At 41.8% G+C, this 14,950-nt stretch overlaps 1 protein-coding gene across 4 annotated transcripts in view; it reads right to left on the reverse strand.

Moving 5' to 3' along the window:
- Window positions 1-7,358: 7,358 nt before the first annotated feature.
- The window catches only part of CLIP4 (CAP-Gly domain containing linker protein family member 4), an 82,106-nt gene continuing 74,514 nt past the window's right edge, over window positions 7,359-14,950 (reverse strand). For all 4 annotated transcript variants that reach the window (XM_043604220.1, XM_043604222.1, XM_043604221.1 and 1 more), the window contains 2 exons: window positions 14,864-14,936; window positions 7,359-9,525 (listed from right to left, as the gene is read on the reverse strand). In XM_043604220.1, the coding sequence (XP_043460155.1) occupies window positions 9,204-9,525; window positions 14,864-14,936 (395 nt within the window). In that variant the 3' untranslated portion in view covers window positions 7,359-9,203. The remainder of the gene's footprint in view (window positions 9,526-14,863; window positions 14,937-14,950) is intronic.

The raw sequence follows: 14,950 nt of genomic DNA on the forward strand, positions 1-14,950 counted from the left end.
CGTGCAGAGACTGACACTGGCATGTTGTCATGGGGGCTCTGAACTTGTTTTTCACACATTACGTTTATTTCCACGAAAACGAACTGGGGACCAGTTGAATTTGACACACACACACCTACGCAACAAGGCTTTACCAGTGAATTTTCACGTCATTCTTTCTGCTGCTCCTCCGGCCCTTTGCTCAGCTTCTTTCCTGGTGGTAGCTGTGCCAAAGCATTGCTTCGGGAGGAGAGCATTTTCCATTCCTTGCTAGGCTCTGAGCATTCCCGAGCAAAAGGACTATATGTACATATCCACCTTTTCCCCCACCGCCCCACTTTCACCTACATCACAAGTATCACTTTGGATGTGGGAAAGCCATTCTGTTCTAGGCCAACGCTGGACAAGTGTCCATTCTTTCTATGGCAGATGCCTTGCCCTAGTCAGTGGTTCTGCACATCTGATACCCTCAACACCACTTTTTCTTTATCTTCACTGCCAAAAATAATCAGTACAGTTCTGGCTCATGCCAGGTACAAAAGTAAACAGTCCAATTATGTAAACATTAATCTAACTCATAAACCACCTAAAGGGGCCCAAGAGTGATACTTTGAGACGCAGTCTCCTAAAGGATAATGACAGGGGAGCTGACAAGAACTGAGAAGAACGATTTCATTTTAGATCTGTAACACCAGTAACCAGTTAAACAGGGAGCATGCTACCTGGCTAAACAGCCAACTCTTTATTGTCATTAATGGTGGGGGGGAGGGGAGGGGGGCGGAAACTGTATCCCTGTCTCTTCTTAAAAACTATAAATCCATTACATTTTCAGGTTGTGCCTTACTACCACTGAGTTTGATTTGCTGATTCTAATTGTCTTCATTGGTATCAATTTTCATGTAAATGATAGTCAAGTCTTAAAAGCCTGTATACGTGGATAAGTAAATAAACACCTCCACACTGAGATATGACCTCAAGATGTTTCATTTAACTCACTGTAAGCCCTAGGTATCACCACAAAATTAATCCCAACTACTGTCCACTCAGTACTTCCCCGGCCATAAGGCCACGGCCATTCATACAGATGCCAGAGATGCTCTTGTTTATTCACTATGATAGAAGAGTCCGACCTAGAGCACGAACAGACACAATGACAGTTTAGAGAAGCCATGTTAGTTAAACCATAAGCTAGAATAACTTATTTATATTCCGTATCTATAAGGAAGCTCACCACAAGTTCACAACCGTACCACTGGGAAACTGGCAATCTGTAAGAGAATGACCAGTTTAATATGTGGCACCTCAAAATCATAGCAAATCAAAAGAGCGGGAATAAACTTAATTTTTCTTAAAGAGTATGATCTACGTAGTAGTCAGGAGACTGGATTCTCTCCCCCCAGTTAGGGTGCGAGTCCCGGCTCCCCTTGGGGTAGCGGATCTGCCTGGACCTCAGCACCTCCCAGTGCAATGGGGAGAATGGTTTCCCTTCCTCGCTGCCCCTCATGAGATTACGAAGTGTATACGAGCACAAGCACTGGCTCGGATGCCTCCTCAATTCCCAAGTGATCCGGGCTGGGTGTGGGGAGAATTTCCAAAGTCACAACATGCCTCTATGTCCCTGCCTTTGTACCCACCCCTCTGGGCCTCCTGGTTCTCCTGTTTGTACCAGGTTTGGTTTCATCTGCCACTTGTTTAGTAACAGTAGCAAGAACCTGCTAGAACCCAGTCCTTTTCAGCTCAAAAGGGTAAGAAGACTCTATCACACTTAAAACTTGGCTTAAATGTTAAAAATAAGCACCACAAAAAGGAAGATACTTCATCAGTTTGAGCAATTTTTTAAAAATTTTCTGGCTGCTTCATATAATACTTGGCAAGCTCTAGAGCTATAAGAGATTGTAACTGCAGATTAACTTTACTTGACTTTACCAAGAAATTCGAAGTGATCAGACTACTTTAATAGATTCTCTCCAATAACAGCAAGATTAACATTCACATGAGCTTTGTGGACCTAAAAACAAGATGCATATAAATTCAGACTACCCTTGATAACAGACTCCCCATGACAAGACTCATAAAACTGTATGAAGTGTGTTGTCAATCTGTCTTTAGCTAATGAATCTTTAAATGGGTCCCCAAAGAACATACAATTTGACTTTGCTAAGTTCATCGCAGCAGATGGTTGCCCATGTTGTGCGAACATGCAAAACAAAACCCAGCATTCCCGTAATCCTCCATAGGATGCCCTAAAATAAAAGAGAATTATTGAGAACAAACAGTAAGGCTTCTATTAAGATTCTGTTTTCCTTTGGTATCCTGAGTAGGTGTATTTCACTTTTAATGCGCTACCCAAGCACAAAGCTATTTTTAGCTCTAACTTAATTTTGAAACATTGGAAAAGTTCAGTGTAAGAACAGACCATTACCTACAATGAGGGTGGGGGCAGGAAGGAACACGAACTATGACCACACAACCGAAGCAAGGACTTCCCCGCTCTTCAGTGTTCAGTAAACGTAAAACAAGTGTTACCCTTCAGGTAAAGATGCGCTACCGGGCTAACCTCGGAACAACCGTGAACACCAGAGTCTGTAGTGCTGGCCCAAAGTCCACTTCTCAGCTGCCTCTGTTGCCCACGCTCTAGCTATCTCCCTTACTCCATCTATCTACCAAGGCTACTGCCTCCTTGAAAGCAATTACAATTATTTGTCCTGCCATCACTCCAGTGCTCGCTCAGAGGCACGTCAGCTGGTATTAGTTGAAAGACAGTCGTATTGAACGAACTCCCACTAAGCTTCAGCAACTAGTGCATGTTGCTAGAGTCTAGAATGTTTACATTTTAATATCTGCCAATATAGGTGAATAGCAGATTGACAAAACTTCAGATGATTATAATATTTTGGCTGGTTTAGCTCTCAGCACCTCCTTGAGAGACGGCAGGCAGACCGGGCAGCAGCTAAGAGCACCGGGTGCAGTTACCAACCCCTGTGACTCAAGCAAGTTAGGTGAACCCTCACTTCCTTACTTAACAATATGAGACTTCACCTCTGGGTGAGGCAAATCCCAACACCCGGCCCCAAACCCACAGGAAAGGAGTGGTGCGTGGGCACACGTGTGTGCCTTTCATTAACCTTGACACCTTGACCCCTAATGCATTGGGAGCCAAGGCCAATTAATTCAGTGTGTCATCCCAGTAAGCCAAATTACGTTTAGTCTTTATACAGAAGCGGACCAGAAAGAAGTTTATAGTCTCAGTTCTGTTTATTCTTTCTATTCAAAGATCTCTTTAGCAAACCATAAAATTAGCGAAGAAAGTTAATCGGGTGGTTTCCTGAAAGAAAGCAGCAGGACTATGAGAATCACGTCCATTTAACAACCTTCACGCCTTCGGCACCACACCACTCACTTCCCTTAATGTCTGTTACAACTGCAGACTTATTGGCAAAGTAAAATCATAAAACTTATCTTTGGAAGGTTCTCTTTTGCCACACCTGATATTTCACGATAGGTCTGATGCACTTCCTGTCCACTGCCAATTTGCACCTCCCGCTCTCCACTCCCAGAGCCACAGAACAAAGCCCAGAATAAGCCACAAGTTTGGGACCAGGAGGTGTCTGTGGAGTCAGGCGGTCCTAAACGAGGATAACGGGAGTCTGCTCTCCCAATTACAGAGGATTGTACAGAATCCCTCTTCTCAGGTTTATAGACACACCTACTGTTACTGGATAGCAAGTCTTTGAAACTTGTTGCAGATAATATGTCTTCATAGTGCGTCTAGAAATAGGGAATCTCCAAAGAGAGCCAGTTCAAATGTCCCACCAAAAGATGAAATTGTGAAGACTGCAGGCAAATTTTCCACATCTTAGTACCTCTACTCCTTGAGAGAAAAAAAAAAATTAACACTTTTGCATTATTTCAAATAATATTTGTACAGTATCTCACAGCTCTCAGAAGAAATAGAATAATGTTAAAGGCAGATTCTTTTTGCACGCATATGCACCAATAAGCAGCTGGTCAAGTTTCATACAAGACAGGAGCCTAGTGCACAGTATTGCACTGGACTCTCCTTGGTCACACACCGGGCAGTGTGAAGTGAGGCCTCCCGAAACTCCAGGCGACTTCTTTATTCCCTAAACTCTATTCCCTTCAAGAAAGGGGCAGGAGCGGGGCGCCTGGGTGGCGCAGTCGGTTAGGCGTCCGACTTCAGCCAGGTCACGATCTCGCGGTCCGGGAGTTCGAGCCCCACGTCAGGCTCTGGGCTGATGGCTCAGAGCCTGGAGCCTGTTTCCGATTCTGTGTCTCCCTCTCTCTCTGCCCCTCCCCCGTTCATGCTCTGTCTCTCTCTGTCCCAAAAATAAATAAACGTTGAAAAAAAAAATTAAAAAAAAAAAAAAAAGGGGCAGGAGGATTTGAGAAAATCACAATCCTTCGAACTGATACATATAATCTATTGGAATTCTTATTAGAAATTCACTTTCACTAGCAGGGTCAGTAAAGGGGGCTGGCGTTTTTCACTTTACTCTTCTCTGTTATCTGTAATGCAAAATTCACTTTCCCTGCCATCGATATGGGACTTTCTGTGGCTGTTAGGATTCATTTTAAAATCCATCTTAGGATATTTTTTTCCAAAGATATTGGAGAGTAACACCTCTCCTTCATAACGAGAACTGTCAGGGGCAGCCAATGTCAGTAGCCCTGCGTACTGAGATTTAAGCTGAATCTCAGAAGTCATATTAAACAAGAATAAAAAGAATGCTTGAAGCTTTGTGTATCATTTTAACAGGATTCATTTCTCTGCCAGTCTGGTTTGTTATGTGAAGAGTAATTAGTTCAGTCCTGAAGAAGGTAAGTCTAGTTCGAGGAAAGCCAGCCTCAGTTCTGTTGGGCTGGAGCTCAAAGAACTGAAGCTCTAGGAGATTGGCTCAGGCCAATGAGGACACAGCATCTGGGTACTGACACCCCCTACGCTCCAGAAATGAGTAAAATTCAAATCCAGTGCAGTTCAAGTAGATTTCTGAGACCATTTAACTTCACCTATCCAATTCAAACGACTCTGACAAAATAGCCAACCCTGAGACCAAACTCCTCCAGAGCTGTGCACGTGGGTCAATACCCTCAATATCTACAGAAGCAGCACACCGGTCTGTTCATTTAGGATTTTAAAGCTGAATTTAAGCCAGATTCGTGAGCACTTTTTAAATGACACTAGTGGTCTTTAGGAACATTTTATTTTAAGCTAGCGTCTAATTTTTTACTAATTCAGAACTTCCTGCTCCCCTCAGCACCACCGCAAGCACCCCACTGCCCTGTCTGAACCGTAGAGTATGTGATGAAAATGTTGAAGCTTGCTGCTGCTTCAGCATGAAGATTCCACCCACTTGAGACATTCCAAAGGAACAAGAGGAGAAAAGGTTCCCACACCTCTTGGTGTTCTCCTTGAGGGAGAAGCCATAGGCAGAAAATCAGCTTCATTTCTACCGAGCACAATGAAAATACAGTCTCATGGGTAACATGTGCCCATCAACCCCAATTCTTTCCCCCTCCTGCGAAAAGGGAGCATTAGCAAAAATTTTGGTAGAGGAAATTCTTTTTGCCTATGCAAAAGCATCGTGTTCTGCTTATCACGAAATCTTAACGTGTCCGATTTAACTCGTTCAGCCTACACACAAGCATCATTAGGAAAGTCCATCGAATGTTCAAGCGGCTTTACGTGTGACACTGGAAATAAGGGCCTGTGTAGCAAGGGAGATTATTAGATAATTACTAAAAATATATGTGATGATGTGAGTTTTTGTATTAACTACTGTAATACAAAATTATAAGTATAGTGAAAAAAAAATGGCATGAAGAAAAATAAAAAAATTCTCCCCCTGGCTTGCAATGTGGTGATACCTATTATGTCTCTGAGTCAATCATTTAGATAAAAATTGTCAAGTGAGTCGTTACAATTATTAGATCTATTTCTCAATTAAGAAGGATTCTTAATACATTGGGTCTCTAGCCATAGGTCAGTGCGGCTTAAATGATACTATCATGTATTCTAAATGGTCCGAAACGAAACCCTGGAGTAAAAACGTTTGGCACCACGGACCAACATCGGGCACACTCGGCATCACACCATACATGCTACTCCATCCTCTGACTTGCCATCCTATCAAACTAGAAATTCAAAGCCCCTCCCTGCCCCAGGGAAAACACACAGGCTGGTGCCTCAGGGGACCCTGTTGCTGTGCCCTCCCCTTCTCCTACCCAGCACCTGCCATCTTTCTATCCTCTGTAGGTCACTGTTGTGGGGGAAAGTTGGACTACTGTGACTCTAACCTCTCTTGTCCTCTTTCCTTCCTTCCCCAGCACAATTACCTGTTCCACGGCCGGGTCTCTCGAGGCCACCTGTCTGAAGTCAGCTAGATAAATCTCCACTTTGAACCGTCGATGGCCTTCATTGCCTCTGTTATTCAACAAGCATTCACTGAGCATCCACTAGGTGCCAAGCATTACTCCAGGTGTCAGGGATAGAGCAATGAACCAGTCAAAATCCACCCCTCCATCTAGTCAGGGAAGAGAGAAATAATGCTGAGCAGAAAGTTGAGCATGACCAAGGATGGCAAATGCTGAGGAGAAAAATAAAACACGAGAGGGGCATATGCAGTTTTGGAGAGGAGGGCACAAGGCACTCAGAACAAGACTGCCACGTCTCCAAGTTCAGAGTCCGCAAATGTCTGCATCCAAACACTTTTAAGCACTTAAAAACTATTCCCACCAAATTACCCTAAAATGAAAAATAAAGTTTTTTAGAAGAATGTAGGTAATTATTTATATGTTTTTTAAATCTAAGTTCAAAATATTCTATCCTACCCTAAATAAACAAATGAAATCCCACCGGTACAAAAGAAAGTTAAGCAATTTTAGAAAACTGTAGAAACCCCTTTCTTCTTTTAAATGGCTCTCTGTCCTTCAAAACAATACAGCAGGAGGGTGGATAAAAACACAACTTTACTTGCTTAGTAGAAAGCATGATACTTTAAAAAAAATTTTTTTTTATTGTGTTTATTTTGAGAGAGAGAGACAGAGACAGAATGTGAGCGGGAGAGGGGCGGAGAGAGAGGGAGACACAGAATCCGAAGCAGGCTCCAGGCTCTGAGCTGTCTGCACAGGGCCCGACGCAGGCTCGAACCCACAAGCCAGGAGATCATGACCTGAACCGAAGTCAGACGCTCAAGTGCCTGAGCCACCCAGGTGCCCCAAAAGCATGATACTTTTGAAGACACTAGAAGGATGGGACAAATCCAAGTCACAGTGGTACGAAAACAAGTGAAGAATGAACCCGTGTGCTCTGAATCACCAAGAGAAGGGGCCGTGCGGGTCGGGTAAATGACAAGATAACATTCCAAAACCGAAACAGCTTCCCTTTTTATTAATGCTCAAGAAGTGAACTGTGAATGACAGTTAATCAGCAAAACACAAATGAAAACACCTAATCTGTATGTATAGTATATGTAAACATACACATTATATGGATTTAATAATCCTAATCTAAATATGAGAACAACCGTTTCCCTGACCTTAGTGTTGGCATTACTGTTTCTAACTTAGGGTGTTTCATATTTAACAGGAAGAATTATGGACACCCAAGTTCAGAGTAGTCATGATTTTCATATTAAGGTATAAATAGAGTTTTAAAGAAATAAGCTGTATAATAAAATAAGTTTACTTCTGAATTGCAATACAGGCATTTTCTTTAATCAATAAAAATATTCCTTGATTATAAAGCAGCCATACTTTGCAAATGTATATCAGGAAAATAGCTCTGGCAATATTTGAAATACCACACTTTTAAAAAGGCAACAAAGCAACAGAATTTAGCTTTTAAATAGTATATTGCAAAATAGTTCAAAGTATTATTTCTAAGCACAAAGCGAGCTCCATTCTAAAGAATACTTTTAATCTTATAAACTGTTCCAATATTTCTGTGTAGTTTAAAGTCTAAATATCTACAATAAAAGATAAATCTTTATACACATAGGACATAAACGTCAATACATATCCACGACACAAACGTTTTCCATTATATCACTCTATTTTGAAGGCTAGTTTGTTAACATGTGCTCAAAAAGAAATACAAAAACCTGATACAGGGCTGTAATAGGCTGAATTCTGCAATGACTGAAAATATAAAAACAGCAGTGATAGCAAACACAACACCAGTTTTATGAACAGAACCAAAAAACATTGAGAAATCATAAACATTTAAGTGAATAACTATTATATGCTTCATAACACATCTTAATTTACTCTCTTCTCTTAAATATAATTTTTTCTAAATGTTTTTCATATCCCGGGAAAGAATAATGGCAAATTCTCCACAAAGATGAAAGTGCATTACGTTTTAAAAGTGCTTCGTGTGTTTTATTATAGACATGTCCAATAAGGAATTAGACAAGTATGTGCAAAAAATTCCAATTGCGACTTGAATTCATAGATCTAATGATGGGTTTTTTGTAGTTCATCCACATGAGGCAGTTGCCAATACATAAGAAAAATCTCTGATTACACGCTTTGTATAGAGGAAAGGTAGGAAAGGAGACCCCCTGTTCATCAGCCGGTTAGAGACCCTGGGTGAGGAAAGAAGAACTCTGTATCTGGCAAAGGCTGAGAGGCCCACCACCTCCAGGGCTCTAGCAGATCTCTGGATGTGGCCTTCCTGGAAGGGCAAATCAGTTCAACAAAAAATAGGAAAACTACACTAATCACAGAGCTACTATTCTCTCATTGTCCTTCTTAGTACGGAAAGAAAATCTCCAAAAACACTTGACAGAGAAAGGCCAGGTGAATGTCAAATGTTAACCAAAGCCTGTGAAAACCCTCACAACTATGGCATATGGAAAATCCGGGATTATGTGCAAAAGCCAAAGAGTAAACACCGTCAGTCGGTTACCTAACGGCACCCATTTTTTCCCAAAGTCTCAGAATGTTCTTGGGTCTAAAGTCTCAAAAGCTTCTAAAAATGCTTATTTTGAACTTGTTTTAAATGAATCGTGATGCCCACGGCTCAGACAGCTTTTTAAAGGGGTCTCTCCGAATTGTTAGAATGGTTCCTAGGAAGATAGCTCTACTTCCAAATCTAGAACAATGGCTAGATAACTGAACCATTTGCTGTGGACTCTTTATCCTATGTACGTACGTGAGCTCATTTAATACTTCAGCAGTATTAGTATTTAGTATTTAATACTTCAACAGCTCTCATCCACAAGCTTTGACCCGTTTATTCCCCGATAGGTTACTCTGCTCGGCCTAACTAAGACTCCGTGGTTCGGCTTACAGGTGAAATAGCGCTTGTCTCCCACCGCTCCGTCATTCTTCCCCTTGGCGCTTCGAAGCTCCAGTCCCAGCCAAATCCCTGATGCAAAGTCCGTGGGGCCCACGTACCTAACGGTCCCCATCTCATTGGAGCTCGTGAGGAGGACCTGGGAGCCCTCGTGCAGCTTCACGCTCCCTTCCACGCCGCCCGTGGTGGGGGCCCCGCTCCAGCTGCGGCGCAGCGCGGGTTTCCATCTGTGCAAAAGGGAGAGCAGGGGAGAGCGTCAGTACGCAAGCGCAAGCGGTACGTGCACTCGGCCGCACGCTGTCACGTTCCTCCTTCCCGCCCCAGGGTCCCAATCCATTCACAAGCTGCTTTTATTCTAAGTAGCAATATGAGGATATACTTTTGTTCAACAGTTAAAATGGTCTTCTCTTGGCTATTTTAATACTACCCTAAACTGAATTGAAGATTTCACTAGTCGGGGCTCCTGGGTGGCTCAGTTAACATCCGACTTAGGCTCAGGGCATGATCTCACAGTTTGCGAGTTTGAGCCCCACATCAGGCTCTGCTCTGTGCTGACAGCTCAGAGCCTGGAGCCTGCTTCGGATTCTGTCTCCCTCTCTTTCTGCCCCTGCCTCGCTCGCTCTCTCTCTCAAAAATAAATAAACATTAAAAAATATTTAATAAAAAAAGATTTCACTAGCAATTTCTAAATATACATACACACACACATATATACTTTCTATAAAATAGCAACTAGAAAAAATACACTTAAAACCTATTTAACTGCTATCAATTATCAAAGCCAAAAAAAAAAAAGAACCTAACATTAGCACTGTAGTAAATTAAAATGACCTTTTATTCACTTTTTAAACATTTATTTACCTGAAAACAATGTTTAAAAACTGCTATTCTATAACTTTATAAAATAAATGTATATATATCTTCTATGAATGAACTCCGGTCACACCAAAGGGTTTACCACCCTCCCTGCCACTAACAGTAAGGAGGGTCTTAGCTTCCGGGAGGAGGACTCCTCTCCTTTTCTCTATAAAACATGATTTAAAATGTGCTGCCTCGCAGCACCCGCCCCTGAGCTGCCCTGATAACAAAACTACTGCGCACCCACACAGGGAACTCAGCCAGGCCTCGAGCCAGTACCGCCCCAGATCTTCCTGTCACCGGGAAATAACTGACCTGAAACTCACTCACAGTGCAAATGCCACTAAGGTCTTGTTCCCTGTGACCTGAGGCCTCTCCAAACGATTTTCCTGAAACCAGTACCAGCGGGGCCCTGCATGCTCAGTCTGCTACCACCTCTCCTTCAAAGCAAACCCTTCTCCCACCCCCACAGCAGAGACCACGCGGAACCCGCTACCAAAACTGCACAGTGCCTGACTGTGAACAGAGGCCGGGTCCTACCTATTCTCCGTTGTATTTCACGGTCTATAGTTTCTAATATACTATCACACACAACGTCTCATTTCCTCCCATTAACCACCCTGTAAGAAAGGGAGGGCACTCAGATTTTACGGGTAAGAAAACTCAAGTCCAAAGACTTGTCCCGAGCCACACTTGCCACTACGTGATAGAATCCTAATTAGAAAACACAATGGAAGAAGTATTCTTTATCATGCCAACTGCACAAATAACAATGATAAAATTAACAAAGAATACATAGTGCCTGTTAGAAAAACTATAAACCTTTACTGAAGAACATACAAAAGATAAATGAAAGAGCTTTGTTCCTGGAGAGCAACACGTATGTGTTGATTCTACCCAAATTCACCCCCAGAGGGACACAGTCTGCAACCACACACAGTCACTCCACAGTCCACACAAAAATGACGCTATCACTTCCTGAGCGCCCACTGCGTGCCAGACACTTCCCATTCGTGATCTCATCCAACCCCACCCAACCACTGACCTTGAGACCATCTCCCTTCGAATGGAGGAGAAATCTGAGGCTCAAAAAAATCAAGCTATTTGCTTAATTAATGATGGTGAAGAGGAGAGGTGGGGCTCACGTGCAAGTTGGTCCAGGCACCAAGGCCAGGCTCTTACAACCACGAATGGGTGCTGATAATTAAGACAAAATTGAAAACTAACACAGCAAAGATTTATAGAGCTGTCATGATAAATTCTAAAGTTACAATAATATAAACAATGTGGCTCTGGCAGAAGAATGTCCTTTTTATATGACACAGAAAAGAAACCTTAGAAAAACACACATAATTTTTTTTCTTATGTGATTAAAAAGGAAAACTTCACATCAGTGGGACAGGAGTGAACATTCAGCTAGGGGTGTTGTAAAAGTCATCTTGGGGAAAAAGAATATGATTCCTACTACTCACTGTATATTAAAATAAATTCCAAATAAATTAAAGAGCTAAATACGTAAGTTAGAAAATAGAGAACTACAAGAAAATAAAGATGGATATTTACCTGAACACACACAAACACGGGTGGGAAGGGGAGGAAACAAATACATGTATATAAAGTTTGGCATCTACTATTAGTTAAATTGTGATTTTTTAAATTAATTTGCATGCCATAAAAATGTTTCCATATCACAGGACAGTCTTTAAGACCTTACAAAAGCCACACTAAGGAAATCTGTTAAAGAATGGGGGATTTATTAAGGGAAAAAGCTTTCAAAGGGTATGTAGAGTATGATTTGTCCATCTTTGTTTAAAATTCAGATACATGCTTTAGAAAAAAAAATTGGGAAAGTATACACCAAATGGGAGTAATAATCTCATCTAGGTGATAAAATTCTAGATGATCTTTATCTGCACTTAGCTTTTTATAATTTTTCAAATGTACAGTCAACTTTCATAATCAAAAAGGTTTTAAAAGAAAGAAGGAATACATGAATTCAAGATCTAAACCAAAATTCATGGTTTGGATAAAGACTAAACATTCTAAGAAGAATGATTTGATTCAACTTATGTCAAAGTTCTAAAAGCTCCGGGAAGTGCAAAACTTAGAATTACAGTACATTTCAGAGCTCTGTTTACTCATTCAAAAACATTAATTGACCACGTATGAAATGACAGGCCCAGGCTTGGATTCTAGGATTTGTGAATAGTCAGTAAATAGTTATAAATACTGCAATAAAGACTGTGTATGGTGCAGAAGGAGCAGAAAAGAGAAAGACCTCTATCCTCCCTTAAGGGCCAGGGAACATACTTGAGTGAGGAAGAGACACGTAGGCCTCACTTACGAGGAAGTCACTACGAGAACGAAGTCAGGAGAAACAGACAGGAGCTGTGCCTGCTGGCAGGACTTTAGATGCTGTGCTAGTGAACGTGGACTTCATTCTGGGTTTGAGAACTGAGCAGCTTCAAGGGGCGGGCAGAAAATGCAAACAGATGATATGGAAATAATGGAACATGCAGCAAACTGGATTATGGGAGTTCTGCCTAAAGATATTCACGTGTGAGCTGACCACATAAACCGTGTCAAAAGGCTGGATTCCACAGACAGGACGTGCTGTGGTAACACAGAGAGGGGCTGAAAGAAGCTGGCAAGGACAGGAATGAGTGACAGAAGAGAGACAGATGCAGGCTGGATGCGTCATGACTACCAGGTCACTGTGGTGCCGGTTCAAATCCCAAGCCGCCTTTCCCTCTACCCCCATTCTTGGGGTAGAGAATTCTGAAGACAGAAGAATTGCTTCGACCCTCTCTCCATCACTCTGTCCTCTGAAATGCATTCATCACTGTCACTCAATAAACGACACAGAAAAACAGATCCTGTTCCCTTTCCTCACTTCCTCTCTCATGTGGGGCAGGCATGTCCTTTGCCCAAATCCTTCATGTTTCCTCCCCAGGAATGTTCGTCACCTCTACATTTTCCAGGTTTCTTCTGAAGTATCATTTATTTCCATATGAATGAACAAGAAAATGGTAGTGCATGGGGAATCTCAATAAACTCATTTTTCAACCCACAGTCTTCAGAATACATCGTGCTTCCAGCCTAATAACACACAACACCCGACCAACTCTGTGCCCACAGAAGGTCATCCGTCGCTCTAATCTTCCCCTACCCCAAGATCAGAGACGGGGCTCCTAGTAACACCCAAAGTTTTTCTTTTGTTCCTTAGAAGAGCAACCACCAGATATTTTAGTCATGTACTCTATAAGCAAAAATAAATTATTTTAAAAATTGATTTTATACCCTTAATAAAAGTGTATTTCTTTCTTTTTTTTAAACAGGCGCTAGTCTCAATCTGTACAAAGTATCAGTAGAGCTTCATTTCTTTTTATTTTTATAGAAAACAAAGAGAGGTACCAATGTTCTCCCCTCGTGTCAGACATTATCTGGTGTGTAACCATACCTGCTGCATAAGCCCGTGGTTCAGATTTCTCCTCCTTCCCTCGCTTCCCTGGACATTGTGCTCTCCAACCCCCAGCACTGCACATGGCCTCTGACACTCCCCCTGTCCTCGCCCCCCCCCCCCCCCGAGAGTCCTTTATATCCAGGCGGCCTCTTCCTCGTATTTCTTCCATTCTGCCTAAGAAGGCTTGGATGTCTTCAAGAAACTGGAACAGAGAGTCACGGCCCTAAACTCTCTCAGCTACTCAAGTGAGGAGACCAATTTCAACATTCTCAAAATTGGTGAAGGTTTTATGGAAAGAAAAAAAACAGAACCCCTGGCCACCTCTGCTAAACAATACCTAGCAGTGTCGTGGGACAATCAAGGTTGGCAAGTGACATCTGCAATCCTTGTGACACCCCCTGTAACTTCTCACCAGATTATTACATAAACTGCCTGCTTGGTGCTCAGTTCACTGCCACATTCCAGTGCCTGGGCACCATTTCTAGTGGCTTCCAGAGCACCACACCCAAGCAAGATTGCGCACTTCCCTACTCACTCAGACCATTTTCCTTTCCCCACCCCACCCTGACCCCACCCCAATACATACACAGCCCCAGCCATTAGTCTTTAGATTAATTGGAAGAATTAAAAAAAAAAAAAAAAAAAAAAGAACTCCTTAACCCATTCAATCTAGAAGAGGCTTATATTCCTCTAAAAGAAAAAAAGTTCCCAAAAGTGTCAGAAAAATATTCAGGAGAGTAAAGTGGGTCTGAAGGAAATAAATAGAAATGAAAAAGGAAAAAAAGATTCTATAAAGAAACAACAACAACAAAAACCATTTTGAGCAGTATACTCTACTAGAGGAAGTAGGAGTATTTTTTAAAATAGCAGTAAGATCACTTTATGCAGAAAGACCTGACATTTCTTTCCTGTGTTGCCAAAAATATTAACTCAAGTCTCTAAGTAAACAGTTTAAAATCAATCCACCCTATGATAACACAAAATATAAATTCCTCTAAGTCTTATTAACAGTACTAAACCCCTCTGAAAATAAATGCAGTATACCACTCTCAGTCACTAGTGACATTTTTAATTGAGCTTGTGAGGGTGGGAGGGAGGACTCTCCTCAATACACTCACACCTTTTCTCCTAAGTGCTAAAATTCTACCGAGCAATGTAAAAGATACAAAATCTATTTTCTTTCTTCACAGAATCCTGTCATGTTCATCTTGAAAAGTGTTTTTCTAAATCTTCTTAATACTCACTTGGCAAAAGCATTTCTTCTGTTAATCTCTTTCTGGGAAGAAGCAGAAGTCGTACTGAAACTTCTCCTAAAACCTAAATGTCAAAGT

The sequence above is a fragment of the Prionailurus bengalensis genome, chromosome A3, assembly GCF_016509475.1.
Source record: "Prionailurus bengalensis isolate Pbe53 chromosome A3, Fcat_Pben_1.1_paternal_pri, whole genome shotgun sequence".
NCBI lineage: Eukaryota > Metazoa > Chordata > Mammalia > Carnivora > Felidae > Prionailurus > Prionailurus bengalensis.